This window comes from Aethina tumida, chromosome 7 (assembly GCF_024364675.1).
Source record: "Aethina tumida isolate Nest 87 chromosome 7, icAetTumi1.1, whole genome shotgun sequence".
In the NCBI taxonomy this organism is placed as follows: domain Eukaryota; kingdom Metazoa; phylum Arthropoda; class Insecta; order Coleoptera; family Nitidulidae; genus Aethina; species Aethina tumida.
In genome coordinates, this window is record NC_065441.1 from 5,930,498 (window position 1) to 5,946,864 (window position 16,367).

General features: G+C 29.0%; 1 protein-coding gene across 6 annotated transcripts in view; it reads right to left on the bottom strand.

Moving 5' to 3' along the window:
* Positions 1-16,367, bottom strand: part of LOC109604809 (SH3 and multiple ankyrin repeat domains protein 2) — a 75,922-nt gene that overhangs the window by 17,930 nt on the left and 41,625 nt on the right. For all 6 annotated transcript variants that reach the window (XM_049969379.1, XM_049969382.1, XM_049969380.1 and 3 more), the window contains exon 4: positions 2,156-2,342. In XM_049969379.1, coding sequence (XP_049825336.1) covers positions 2,156-2,320 — 165 coding nt within the window. In that variant the 5' untranslated portion in view covers positions 2,321-2,342. The remainder of the gene's footprint in view (positions 1-2,155; positions 2,343-16,367) is intronic.

A 16,367-nucleotide genomic window follows, 5' to 3' on the forward strand; every position in this document is an offset into this window, starting at 1 on the left:
TAAACTTTAATACTCAATATTGAAGCAAAATTATATTTTGAACGCATTTTATTTGCTTTTATATATTTAATTTTGACTGAAATATTGTTTTAAAATTGGAGAAACAATTTAATGAATGTTTTCATCTGGCTTAGTTTCATTAAATATATGTTTTAATTTATTAAATACGCAAAATAGTTTATTTTATATGTATAACATTTTACAAACCTTAAAATTTAGTTGTCCAATATTTTTTTTAATATTGTTTATTTTTAAAACATTTTTTATATATTATTTCCATTTTAAATACGCAAAATAATTTATTTTATATGTTATACATTTTTCCTTACCTTAAAATTTAGTTGTCCAATATATTTTTTTAATATTGTCCATTTTTAAAACATTTTTTAAATATTATTTCCATTTTACAACTTAATTAAAAATAAAATTTAAAATTGGTTACTTCCCCTCTTAAAGTTTCTTATCAGTGTACTGATAACTGTCCTCAAAATAGTTAAATAAAATTAATTAACCATTTAATGTAGAAATACTTAAATAATAAAGTTGTTTTTGGCATTTTATTATCTCAATAATTTTGTTATCACACATTCTTCTATGAAAGCAATTATAGGAATTCCTTAAAACTTTTATTTATAAGCTCTTCCAGAATATTAACATTGTGAATTGTTTTATTAACGGAAGCTCTTTCGTAAAATGGTATTTTATTAACTTTTATAGTAATTGTCAATTAACAATTAGTCACACTATTATTTTTAGTAAGGTAGAGAGTAAGTGCCCATTGTTGAAATGTTTATTTTAAAAATAATTTTATTGTTTTTAGTAGCACTATTATTACTTTTTTACTGCAATTTAATATTTTTATGTTGTTTCTTAATTGAAAATTTGTTGAGGTGTTTATTTTTAATTTGCTTTCCAATGAAAATGCATTTGATGTACGGTGTAAAATTAGGAGAATTTATATTTTCTGTTTTAACGTTCAATATAGAGGCAAAAATGTATTATGGTTGTAAAAATATGTTGCCCTTGAAGCACATATTTATGTTTGCTTTTATACATTTAGTTTTTAAAATTCCATTTTGACTGAAAATACATTTTTTCAATTGGAAAACTGTTTTGATGGAAAATGAAAGTTATTTGTAATTTGCTTCCCACTCAAAATGTGTTTGGTATTTTTAGGTGTCTAAATTATAATAATACCTTTAAAATTCTTTTTTAATCAATTTTATTATAAAAATCATTTTATAGTTGGTTTTAAAAATAATAAAAATATTTAATGAATTTTTTTTTTAGTATTTTATTATCTATATAATTCTGATGTCATACATTCCTTTGAAAAATCAATTAAACTAATCAAATTCCTTAAAATTTTGATTTCCCAATATCCTAAAATGTGACTTTTTTTATACATATTATTAATTATTCATATAACTTCCATATTATAATTGCGACTATTACAATTATTAAATCTATTCGACCTTCAGATGCTAATCAACTACTTGTATTTTTAAAATGTTTATTAAAGGAGTCCACAACGATATGATAATTTATACATATTTATATCTTGAAATGAAATCTTGAGTGTTTTTTTTTTAAACAAACACCTTTAGTGGTAATGGAGATGTTTGAAGAAAGAATGTCTGTCAAGTAAATTTATTTGTTCATTATTCTCGAATGTTTACAGATTACTCATTTTCCGTTACAAACAAAATCATAAATGAAGCTTGGAATGTTATTTTATTAGATGAAGCAGACTAAGCTAATCTATGTATTTTAATGAAGGTAATGAATATTCATATTTTACAGTGTGTGTTTTATCTTCATTTGTACAAAATTATTCACAACAGTAATAGAGTTTCCAGTTTATGTTAGGAATATTTTGTGCAATGTTTAAAGTTATATCACGTATACAAATTTTGTGTAACGATTCAAAATTGACATCACGCTATCACAATTAAGATTAATTGATACTACGTATTAATTCCAATTAATATCTTGATCAGTTTCTAAAAATCTGCAAAACTTATCAAGGCAATTTTAATATTGTGAATATAATTATTAAACTTGCCTCAGACATTGTGTAAAACTGAACCAACCACTCATAATTTTGATCGCAAAACAAAGTTTCCAAAATGGAAATAGTTGGATGGATACTGACCTTGGGCAGGGCGGCCAAACATTGCTGCTTGACGTCCCATACGAGTTGGTCCCTTGGGAACTGGAGGCACTTCTGAACGTTGAGCTCGGGCACGTGGACTTTGATCAGCAGGCACTCCTCCGGCCCGCTGCCGCCGCCGCCTCCTCGTTCGTCCACCTCCTCCATCTCGAGTTTGAACGCCTCACATCTTAAACAAAACCAGTTTTTAGATATATTTTTTTTAAATTGGGATTAATCGGTGTTTATAAAATCAACTTTTAATTTAAATTCCTTAAATATTATCATCGGCGTTATTGTTTCTAGGTTTAATGTTGCAATTTTATTGACGTAATAATTACATATAATGGTCATAAATATCTTAGTTAATTTTTAGTTTATTACGATGCGATTTTAAGTCTTTGTAGTAACTAAGGAATTTAAGAATTTAAAAAAGAAAATGTCATAATTTATATGTTTAAATTAACAAATAAATATATTTTTTTAAACCATTTTTGTTTAATTACTTTTTTCACATTCTTCATTTTCAACTTTTATATTTCAACAAAAGAATTTTAGATTATTATTTTACTTTATAATACAAATTAAAATTATATTATAAATTAGTTGTTTGCTTCTCTTTTGTGATAGTATTTAATTTAAAATGTTGTATTTATTTCTTATAATACGATAAAATAAAACAGTACCAATTAAAACCAAGACCCATTAATTCTCATGTTCTTTAAACATTAACAGAAAGTGAATTATAACAATTTAAATTTGCCACGAATAAGCTGGAGGTGTGTACATAATACCTTTAACTAAATTAACTTGAACATTAATGTAATTTGCAATATAAAATATAATAGTTACATGATTAACTGTTGTTCTGTAATTTTACACTGCTTTGTGATCATTAATTTTGTACTGTTGTAGGAAGTTAATACGTTTTATTGGCATTAAGTTACTGCAATGTGTACAGTTTGGAGTCATGTTATTTTTTAAGAAAAAGCTTATTTCGATGAATATGTACATTATTTATTAAATAAGTAGTAATATGTTGCTATATTTGTTTAGTTATCTTAAATTATTTTCATCTTTTGGATATTTATGATCTTATTTAATAAACTAATATTATAAATACCAAATATTTCATATTTGATTAATTTTGACAATTTACCTTTGTACAGTTTCATCAGGAATATCTTGGAGCCACCACCACGACCAATTGTTTTTGCAAAGACTAGACACCCTTCTCAATAAACTCATGTCTGTTTTCACAACACATAATGCATTTTAAATAAATAAAGAAATGGATTGATATTTGTCACGTAACTCAAAATATACTGATCACAACTTAAATTCCTTAGATATTTTATTTATCTTATCATATTCGAATAATCTCATACTACGATACAGTGACGCATCTTTGTTTTTTTCTTTATCTCTATATCTAATGTGTTTTCTTGTTTTTCATTCAATAGTTTTTTCTAGAAGTTTATAATTTGCATGAAAAGTTTGAGCTGGTGAATATGAACTTACTGATGCTGTGTTTCTTGAGAAAATGTCTTTAATATGTTTTCCATTCAAAGATTTTTTTATAATTTGGATACAAAATTCTTAAAATTCTTGAAGTTTAGTTTGTTCACTACCAAATTACTTAGTTTTCAGTTTAACTGAAAAGCTTTACTTTTTTCTTAAGTATACCTTTAATGTGTTTCCCATATTTTCCTTTCAAAGATTTTTTGTAGAAGTTTATATTCTTCCAATATAATTTCTTAAAATTTTATAACCAATAAATGAATTCAGAAAATTCCAAATTTTGAGATTAGTAAATATGAATCCATTCATGAATTTTTCATGAAAAAAGTACTAATAAATAATTGTTCATGGAATAAATCTTCAGAAAACGTTCCTAGTTAAATGCCGTATAACTCAAAACATAATATTTCTGTTTAAACAAATTAATTATTGAAATTAGTTAATAAATTAATTTAGGGGATAGAAGTTTAGTTCATTATTAACCAATACCAAGTTACCAAATTTGGAGTTGAACTGAAAAAGCTTAATTTTTTTCTTAAGTATATCTTTAATGTGTTTTCTATATTTTTCATTCAAAGATTTTTTCTAGAAATTACCAAATTTTGGGACTAGTAAATATGAACTCATTGATGAAAAAATGCCAAAATGTTCAAAGTGTGCATTAAGAAATATTCGTAGCTAAAGGTCATAAAACTCAAAACGTAAAATTTCTGTTTAAACCACAAACTAACTTATTAAATCCACTCCCAATCAAATTAACTAATTTGTCACCCACTGAAATACAATTTTCGGAATTCGTCATGCACGTACCATCTGCGATTTTCTCAGAACGTAAACGGATAAAGTTTATTGCATAAACAATAATACAACAACGAATTTAGCACGTATTGTGCAACAGCATCTAGGAGCGATAAATCATAATTCGCGGACTAGTTAAATGGTGGCCATTTAATCCTGCCGGGTTTTAACGATTGTGCGAAAGTGAAAGTGAATGACAAATTTATCAATTTTTGCACAAAGACGCCGACGTTAGGTAACGCACTCTCCCTTCGTGCATCGCCAATTAATTCTCGTAATACTTGAGCTGAAAGTTTTCTTCGGATTCTTAGCAAATTTACGGTTGTCGTCCGTATTTGGCGAAAGGGGTGGGTATTGATCAGATGCGTTTTATGTGCGTATTCACCTTCGTAATTAATGTCCGGCCTTCGTTGCACAAATGTAAATTATATGGTTTGTGTGAATCGAATTTTTATGTACAACTCTACGTCGAACATATGTTGATAATAAAATATTACAGTGGATCTTTGATACTCGTTTGATGGGAAAATGTAATTAAAAAAAAAAGAACTGTTAATGCAAATTAAGACGTGTTTTAGCCGGCTTTATTTTTATTTTGTGCATTATATCAGTATTATATAGTTTGAAAAATTAAATAAAAACGTCAGTAAGATTTCTTGTAGTCGTTGTATCTTTGACTGAATATTATAATAATAATAATTTGTTGTACCATTAATTATTCATGAAACTTTAATTTCTTTTTAATAATCTACAATTAAAAAATGTACGTTATCTAATTGTTATTAAATAATTTTATGGAGTACAATTTTATGGAAATTTAATTATCACATATACTTATAATTTTTAGAAACTAAATTAATTTAATTTAGTCCTCATATTTTTTATAGTAGTTATTTATTTGTTTCAATCACCAGAAGTGAAAAAAATTTTGTTAACCTTGATAGAACCTCTTTATGCAAAATTTTGTAAAAAGTTAAATTTTATAGTAACAAAATCTGGTGAATGTAAAGGCCAAGGTAAAATAAAACAATTATGTACCTCAAAACTATTTTTTCTCGCTATCTAAACTATTTAGAAACATTCTGTTAATGTTGTAGTTTTTTGCAAATGTTAATTTATTCATATAATAAGTCCAAAATTAATTCTTCCTACGATTTGTTATAATAATTGTTATGATAGATAAACAAATTATTCGCCACACATTTAAATTTATTTATTGTTTACTTTTTCTCACATACATATTTATTTTTTGAGTTTAAGTTGTGTTCGTAGGAATGTAGGTAAACGAAAAATCTTAACGTAATAATCTAATATAGCCTAATCTAACTTATTTAGTATAAGAAAATTAAATATACATAAATCTAAAATCGAATATTCCTGTAAATTGTTTTAGTAATGTTTCTTTTTATGGTGTTTAAAAATGCATTTATTTTTCTCACATAAACCTGTATTGATTTTCTGTGGGAAATATAGTTAACCAAGACTAATCTTGTAATTCTTCGTAAATACATAATTTATATAAAAAAAATAAACATAAAATAAATCCAGAAATTTTGTTCTGATTTGTTTTACCATCAAATTATTCATATGCATGAAAAAAATTATGTTATGGAGTGGGAAATCTACTTAACCTAACCTTACATTTCCCAATCTAACCTAATTTAACCCTAACCTAACATAACCTAACCTAACTTAATACTTTTTAATAACAACGCACGTATACCTTGATATTTTTAAAAAGTGAGACAATGACCAGACACATATTTATAGTGTCAGTTGGTCTCAAATTTCCGTAAATAAACCGTGATTGCGGATGATTAAAATGACGTTACGTAACCAGTTGAACCGTAAGCGATAATAATCCGGTGTTACGTGTCTGCAGCTATTGAATTTCGGTACCAATTCTATTTGGATTTGCCGGATTTACCGTTGGATTATCCGTGAATATGGATCTAAGAAATTTTAAGCCCCGGACTGCATTATTATGGCCACCGTTTACTTCCTGCTAAGTTCGTTGTTTGCCATTGTCGATTGTTGCGGATTAGACAAATAAATTGGTCATGTTACGTTCATTTATCCGTGTAAGGGGTTCAACAAATTAACAAAATGGCGTAAAAGTGACTGTAATTATTTTCACTGTTTTGCCACGAGTATATTCAATTAAAATTAGCTTTTCTGTGTGTAATTGTGTTACTTTAATATTTAAATGCCGGCCAACATGTGTTTGAAAATAATTCTGCATACAGTTAAGTGGCGCACGTTGAGGCTGACTGTTCGTAATCCTTACATCAATATTAAAAATTGGTACTATCTAATTCTTAATGTTGTTCTTATTAGGAATTATTAAAATTTTAGTATCCATAAATTTTACAATATAAAAAGATTAAGTTATAAAACTGACATAAAATCCTATATTTATATCTTTAATTAATATTGTTTATACATTTACGTAATCGTTTAATTATATTATGGTTATGTCAATTGTACAATCGAAAAGGTAAAATAAAGAAGTAAAAATGCTATTTGATTATTTTAAATATTATTTATTAAACACAATGCTAAATATGTGTATTGTAAAAATAAATTATTTCGTACAGTGGTGGGCATAATTATAGCAACTTAATTAAATATATTAAAAATATGATGCTTATTGTTATGTCTGATAATATTGTGCTCACTTTGCAACTAGTCAATCAATTTTATTTTTTAAAAAAACTCGTACGAATTACTTAGAAGACCAAAGCATTGATATTTGGTCCTTCCCTCCAAATTTTGAGACACCAACTCTATGGAAGACATGAAGAATAATGTTTTAACCAAATTTGACAAACTATTATACAAGGTGTTAATGTTAAATTAAATAACACAGATTTAATCTTTAAAAATCCCTTTCAAAATTGCTATATTTATGTCCAACTAAATTCAGAAAAATTTTATAGAATAAGAATATAGTAATTTTTATAATATACATTTAAAATTTTAAAAAGTTGCTATAATAATGACCATACAGTAGTTCAAGTTTTAAATACTTTATTAGTGAGTCGTTGGGATCTCTACAGACTATTATCAGGAAAAATGTCAAGTTAAAAATAATTTTTTCAATATTATAAATTAAGTTATACAAATATTTTTGAATAATCTTCTGACTAAAAATTATTTTTATACATTTTGCAATTAAAGCTGAAGCGAAAAAAACTGATGACTTCAGTTTTTAATTCTCTAGAACTAATTACCATAAAAAATGACGTAAACTATAATATTTCCTAATTATTACAAAATTATTATGAAAAATTGGTTGTAAAATGTGATATTAGATAATTTTTCGCCATAAAGAAAGCCGTCCGACGACGTCATAAAAGCCAAATTAGTATCATTTGGTCCATTCAGATTTTTATCTCGCATCCGAACCAGTAACTAAGTGGAAAAACTGTCACACTAACGGCCACTTTTTTACCCACCGTTCATTAATCTTCCGCCAAAAACAAAGCGACAAACGGCGGAAATTCGCCAGCCGGACCAAATTAATTTGGCCGCAAACAGTTACATATTCATAACATTCCCGTCGCCGCAATTTTTCGACTTTATTACCTTAATGTCGATTTAATAATGGTCGAACGTCGGCACTGACCTATGGCCGTGCCATCAATTAGCGGTGCGTTTCCACGGAATCCGATGCCGTCGCCGATGGTCCGTTGTATAATAAAAAAATTACCGCTATGCCGGATTACGAGTAGCGCAGGAGGAGGAGGAGGAGGTGCGACCCGCGAGATTTGTGATGAGTTGCGTCCGCGTTTCCGCCGATTCTTGGCCCAGTCACCTTGATGTCGATACGCAAACGTGAAACGGCACCGATTGCGAGATGCGCCCGGAATCTTATCTTTTTGACCGACGCACATTGGGAAAAAGTTCATTAAAAAATATTTTTATACTAAAGATATCTTATATCAAAATAAACAGGGAGTACACCATACAAGTGTGTGATAGTAATGAGGTGGTTAATTATCTTGAATTGACCCTGAATAACAAAGAAAATTTAATATATTTTATGAATTATATAAATTAACAATTAAATAATACAAAATAATTCCAAGAAGAAACCATATAGAGTTAAATCTATACACAATTTACTCCGGATAGATACAGCTGTCGTACAATACTTTTCCCTGGAGATTGACGACAGATACTCTCTCAGCTTGCAACCCATTTGTGATTTTTACCAGCTTACACTAGATGCTCAGAACACTTGGCGAGAGGCACATGGTAGTGCGAGTGTATTTAAAGCTAGCATATCATATATATGCACCCTCTGCTGTGTAGGAGTGATTTGCAGCAATTGTAGTAGGTTTCATGGTGGTTTTCTTCAGGCAAGCCCCAGCGGTACATGCACAAACTATTCGCATTGGTGAAATTTGTTTTACATCGGTCACAAACCTTAGATTTCGGTGAGTCTGATTTGTCAATGGAATCTGTGGGATATCCCAGTCTCTTCATGGCATCCATGGAGAGTTTGTTCTCTTCTAGAAAACGGGCAAGCTTTTCAGTAACGGAATTCATATTGTTGTGTTAGATGATTTATCAGTAATATGACATGATTTAAAAGGAACTTGGATATATATATGTATATATAGACAACAGGTATCAAATCAAGTTAATTTAATTATTAAATAAATAAAAAAAAGTTTTTAAATATGTATTTAAAGACATTAATGGAATCCAATTATGTCTAAACTACAACAGAAACAATTAACGACTTGAGTAAATTTTTAAATATGGATTTAAAAAATATATGTAATACAATTATGCTTTAACTATAACAAAAAAAATACGACTTCAATGAACTATTTTCAATAAGTTCAGAGCTTTGGGTTCTAGGTAAGTTTCATTTAGATCTTTTAGAGATAATCCTAAATGATGAACATATATAATATGTCCAATAAAAATCGATTTATTATTGATTATCTTCAAAAAATCCCTCATAACATTTTTAAACAACAAAAATTGGAAACTAAATTTTAATAACTATTAATAGTATAATCACAAGTACATTGTAAAGTATAAACAAACCTTATTGTTATTAAAATTATGATAATTTTCGTAAATAATGTTTAATACAATACAAAATTAATCAATTTAGATAAAACTAGACACGAGGCAATTTTGCTTCGCTGTTTAAAATATGTCTAAAAATACAATCCTTTGCATACAGGACAGTTTTCTTAGGATAATTTGATTACAAAGGACAAAGTAAACTCAGTTTATTGTACCAAGTGTTACACTCATTTGCATGATATGCAGATTTAGATCAAACTGTTTAGTTCAAATGGAATATGGAATTAATTATTACTTTTTTTAAGCTTATACTCAATTTATTTGGAGGTTTTACCATCGAAATGATGGTTGCTAGCGAAAGCATCTCGTTACGGCCCTGCGAAATCCCCCCGACCGAGTGAAAATTGCATTTAATTAAAAGCAAGTTATGGTCAGTAAAACAATGACTAGTTTTCAGGCCTTCAGAGGCCGCGATTTTTTAATATCGGTGCATTACAATCCGCGGCCGGCCTATCGCGATCCGCCATCGAAGCCGCATGCCCACATTCGTACCGAACGACCGTCGATACGTTTCGAATTTATTCCGACTTAAATAAACCCATATTATGAATTGGTATATAAACGATACCATCGACCGTTTATTCCTCCCCTCCCCTCCCATTTGATTAATCGACGATGTGGGACATGTTTATGGATTCCGTGGCCGTTTTTAATGTGTCCAAATGAGGGTGCTTTAGGGGGTACTTTTGCGCAATCACATCAATCAGGTATTTATGTTGTGCGGTCTTGTAATTTGCGATTTTCTCTTTTTTTAGTTGTGGCAAAAAAATGTTGGTAATCGCAGATTGATCATGGACGAATGGAGAAATACAAATGAGATAAATGATGAAGAACATATTGAACAAATTATTAAACCAACAATTTACCAAAAGAAATAATTAAATTATCTGATCACCATTGACATACCAAGAAAGATAAATTAATTTAATAAACTCCAGAATGATCCAGCCTCATTAAATTCCTCTCAAAATGTTCAATAAACTATTTGGATGAGCAGCTTCTATAATTTTTATGTTAATGATAAAAAACCTCAAATTTAAAGAGAAATGGATACATGAAGAATTGTAAAGGTTTTAAATTTGAGTGCAATAAACATTTCATTAATCAAGAATTAATTAAGTAATCTGACTCTTAAAGCAACAGTTTCAATAATTTAACTGTTACTGATTAAAAGAAACTATTAAATTCTAGAATAGAAAAAGTTTCAAAGATAAATCTTCTTTCTTCTTCTCCCAGCAATTTAAAAATAGATTTGTAAATGAATTCATTAAAAACAACCTTTAAAAATTCAGCTTTATTAAATTCCTCCACAAATGTTCATTTCACTAGTGGGGTGACAGCTCCAATAATTTACCTTATACTGATTAAAATAAATCGTTAAATCCCAGAGAAGAAAAAGTTCCAAAGCTAAATCTTTTCTCTCCATCAAATTAAAAATAAACCAGGAAAGATACGTGAATGAATTCATTAAAAAGAACTTTTACAGACTCATATAAATGATCCAGCATCATTAAATTTCCACCGAAATGTTCACTACACCATTTGGAGCAACAGCTCGTATAATTTATCTAATGTGCATTGAAATAGTTTGTGAGAATATGTCTGTACATCATTGATCGTGCCTTTGCAGCATTATAATTATTCTGGTAATCCAAAGTTTACGTACACGACCAACAAAGTTTATAATATTATGCAGCTCGGATTAATTTACAGCGAAACTGATTATGTTAAAGTTTGCGCCATCGGCCTGGGGGAACGAGTTGTCTGCAATATGGCCTTAATTTGATTTTAATAATGATTTTGTAGCCGACTTGAAGAAAAGTGGAAAACGGTTTTTGCTTGTTGTGGTGGTGTGACGAACTGAACTCCCCCTCACGACTTTGATGTTATTTGACGACAATCAAGTTCTTTGTTGGCTAGGTTGAATGAAGATAAATATTAATTCGTGGTTCAGAGGGAACAATGGAGAAAAGTATTGAGAAACATTTATTTTATTGTTATGGCTTCACCTTTTAGGCGAAAATATGCATGTAAAAAATGACTAAAAACCTATAAATTACAACATTTATTAGTTATGCTTTCTACTTAAGATTGGTGTTAATTGAAATTTGTTTGTACACTTTATGGTTCTTGGTACAGAAAGTTGAAGGTTTTATATATGCATAAATGTTTTTTAGGTTTTTAATTGTTATTGCTTTAGTCCAACCCATTAACCAATTCGACACCTTATTTGGAAACAAGAAAGGATGAACGTTGATATTTTAAAGTGTCCATCAATATTAATCCGCTTTCATTAACACAATTAGCTAATTGTTCCACCCTTTCGAACTGCACAAAAAAACGACTTAATTAATAATCTTTGCACATCAATTGCAAACTTCGTTATACCAGTAAGCGATGCTGGAGCCAGACGTACGACGGCAAAAAACAACCATTTAGACAATGGCCAGAATAATAGATAAAAAGAAACAAAAGCGTTTTTTTAACAATCTCGCAATGGTCATTTGTGTAATTGAGTTAATCCGGCCCAGGACCGGATTCTAATTAAGATAAACGCGAAATCAATGCTGGAAAATGGCGACCGTGGTGCTTTCACCCTTTTCTGGGGATTTATGGACTTGTTCCAGATTCGTCGGTCACGAAAAAAATCTATTTGAATACAAGAAAATGCTTTGAACGTAAAATGTGGAGGTGTGGGTGCTGAACTGAAACTTATGATAAAATCTAATTTACAACTTTATCAAGTTATGATGTTACTTTGTGGGGGCGTACAAAAGGGTGGAAAACGTCTGTTGCGACAGCACAATTTGATTGAGCCAGCGCACACGTACGCCAATGCAACAAAATGGCATAAAATATTTTATGGCCGCAGCGGCAGCGCATTCCATATTAAATACATGGGTGTATTGCGATGGCCGGTGGTATAGGCAGACATCAGAGGTTGATTAATAGTATTTCGACCGGTATTAGACAGACCAACATTGTTCCAGCTCATATGGTCGGACCTAGAGGTCAGCAACGAGCTGAAATGAAAAACCAACCGGCAACAAACTCGCCGCTTTTTTGCCGCCGGCGTGAGTCGTTTCTTTTCATCTCGACCGAATTTTCTCTTGAGGTCGATCGATCCGGAATTTCGGCGGCTGCGGGATCTTAAAAGATATTTACGAGTCGAGAAAACGCTCCAAGTAATCAACATGAATCACCATCAGATTGCCATCAGGAATTATTTCTATTGTAAATAGATAAACCATTTTTTTTTTGTAAGTTTAATTGATCATTGAAATAAAATTGCCATTGATTTAATTGATTTATAAAAATTTCGTAATTTTTATTTAAAATAATTATCACTAGACATTTATCAAGACAGGAAAAATAATAATTAATTAATATTATTCAAGTTATTTTTGTTTGTAAATGTGATATATATAAAAGAAAACATTCGGAACTTTGTTGTCGTTTATATACAGTTAACTTTTACTACTAAATTACAAAAGTCGACAGAATTTACCATAAAAGGAATCCCATAATTACTACATCCAAACTAATAAAAACACACGACAAAATATTAGTCTAAAAATTAACATAATTTTGCAGTTAAACGTGTGGACAGGAAATATTCTTTAAAAATTATAAATCGTAGCATCTAAATAATTTAAATTATTAAAGCTACACATAATAACTCATTTTAGATGACTAATAAATATTTCAAACCATATTTCCATTTATTTAAAATAAAATCGTATTAAATCTGTAATAGTTTGAACCTGAAAATTGTAAAAGCTCCGACTGAATACACATTTTAGTCAATTAAAATATTTAGTAAAATCATAAAATATTTGCACTAGAAGGTTAAATTAAATTTGCCGCAGTAAAATTAATGAACTTTCAATTATTTTATGTACCTTTCCAATTCGATTAGACATATAAAGTTTAATAACAAATTATTTTTCGGTTAAGTACACACGAACATCGTTGCTTAACGTGCAAACATTAGCAAACATTTCCGTATATTTGCCAACACATAAAGATGTTATCACGTTCACGATAAAAATTTAAAAGTGCACTTGGCATTCGTAAACATACATCACACAGTGCAAATATGTTTCCTACTCAGTCCTTTTACCTGTGACTCCGTTTGTTTGTAGTTTGCATTAGGGGCTTTGCTGAAATGCAACGGGCTTTTGTGATTTGTATTTCGTAGAAGTTCACTTTCAGCGGTCAAAGGAGCCTTTGTGTTATATTGAGGAAAAAAAAAACAATAAGCTGGAAGAAGCAATAAAGCATTTCTATAAACAAAGGAAGTTTATTTTATAGAAAATAAAAAATTGATATCAATATAAATGTTGAAGGCTTTCGAATAAAAGTTAAAAATAAGCTTATTTCTAGATTCTTCATCAATTTCAATGTTGAACAAAAAATTGGACATATTAATATGAAGCACTAACGTCTTATTTAAAACTAATTTAAAGAAGAATACATTAATAAGCTGAAACAATTAATAAAGTGTTTTATTAAAATTTAACAGATTTTAAGAAGATAAAGAATAATATTATGTAGAAAACTACTGAGTAGCATATTTTTTTTTTTCAAACTTCAATGAAAACATTGAATTTTTAAGTTAAAAAATAAATTTACTTTCAGTTTTTTATGAATTTCAACCTTCAAAAAAAGAGTAAGAAAGTAATTTAATAAGAGAAGTATTAAAGTCTTATTTAGAACTAATTTAAAGGGAAAATTTAGATTTTAATATATAAAGTATTTCTGTGAATAAATTTTCAAGAAGAAATTTACGACTCAGTAAAATGAGACAAACTTCTATTGTAACCTACAAAACTTTAAAGAATATGACATAGAATAAAATATTACATAGAAGTAGTATTGAATATCAAATTATAATGAAAATATTTGTTTTTTTATCAAAAAGCAAAACAATAATTTAATTAATTTTCTTTTTTGATACAAAATACAAAATTAATATCAATATAAAAGGTAAAGGAAACTTTTAATGGAATATGGATCACTCTTTCAGCAGGATAAATTAGAAGTTGGAGGGAGAGAATTTAAATTTTTATTCACATGTTCAAATCGATATTAAATTTGAGTTGAAGTTTTAATGGAATTACAGAGACAGTGTTTATGAAAAGAGATTTAAAAATAATTATAAAAGATCAGTTAAAAATTAAAAAATTAGTTAAATTTTAGAATTATTCATCAATTTAAATTTTTTGATTGAGTTTGGACTTTAATATTTTTATTAATCATACTACTATTTGTCTTCTTAAAAACAAAAATTAAAATTACTTTTATTCAAAGGAATAACTTTAAAATTTGAACAATGAAGAGAAACCCTTGAGGTAGGACTATTGAGTTTTCCTTTCAACATAAGGTAAACTAACAATTTGATTCCGCCCATAACGACGTTTAATTCAAATCAAAACACGATGTAACGGATTGAACAGACATTTGTTTGCATTCCCGCGTACAATTATACATTTCCTATCCAGTGCGTTATTAATCGTCTGTCTGCGATGCATATGTAAAATATACAATTATCCTATTAAGATAAACAATATCCATAGTATCGGTACCATCCTGGGAAGGTCTTGAACCGTGCTCGGATAATTGGACGATTATGATTGTCTGCAACATTCGTACCGACAAGATAGTACCAGTGCCCGATCATTTTTCCACGACGACCATCCACAATGGATGTTTTGCTGTAATGAGTTCCAATTTACATCGCCCCTGCGCCAATCCAGGATCGTTTTGCTCGTTTTGTGCAAGTGTCACAGGTAATTGGATCGATTTTCAATAAATGGCGTTTTGGAAATCTTCACTCTCTTCAACTGCACCTTATTAATTTTCGTTATGGAAATCATTTTAATAACAAGGCAGCAAAAGCTTCGTCTAATTTTATAGTACCGTATTCGAATGAAGGTCTTCAGATGTGGCTGGAGGTGGATTTTTTTTAATTGCACTTCTGCAAATCAATATTTCTTGTAACCCATTTAATTTCACGCCATTGTCTTGTTACCAGACATAAATACGTGTATTTATTCGTATGAAAAGACCAATTTATCATCAATCTGTCTGTCTAGACAGTCTGGAACAAATTGAATGCGTTATTACTCCCCCATTCTTAAAATATAATTATGGCCGATAAATTCCAATAAGCCCAGACCAAAACAGAAATTAGAAAGTATCAGTTTAATACAAATGGATTATTTTTTGCCGTGAATTACATCATTAACAAGTAAAATGGTTTTTGAATGGTATTTGTGTGCAATTAAACGCTTCGAATGGGTTCTAATGCGGCGCTGATAAAACGTGTCCCATTTTAATTTTAGCCGTTATGAAATGTGTGAAAGCTTAAAAAGGAGACATCAATGTCGGGATATTGCACATCATACTTTGCTAAATAAAATGTTGATCGATTTTCAAGAACCCATTGAAGTGAACAATTGTAGTGGATGAGTGATTGTCACTTCCTTGATTGGAATCGGCGATTTTTGTCAAACGGAAATCTAATTGAGATTGTTACTAAATATAACTTTAGCGATCAATAGTTACAATTTCATTTGATTGGTCACATATTATAAACTTCTCAGAACTTTATACGATTTATAGAATATATTTTTAGGTCAATACTTGACGTTTTATATACTTTTATTTTTATACCGAAAGGAATTTTTGATTAAGACAAGGATTGAGGGATATTTGTGGTCTAATTTTAATAATAACATTTTTGAGTAGTTTAATAATGAGTTTATTTTTATCTTATTTATTA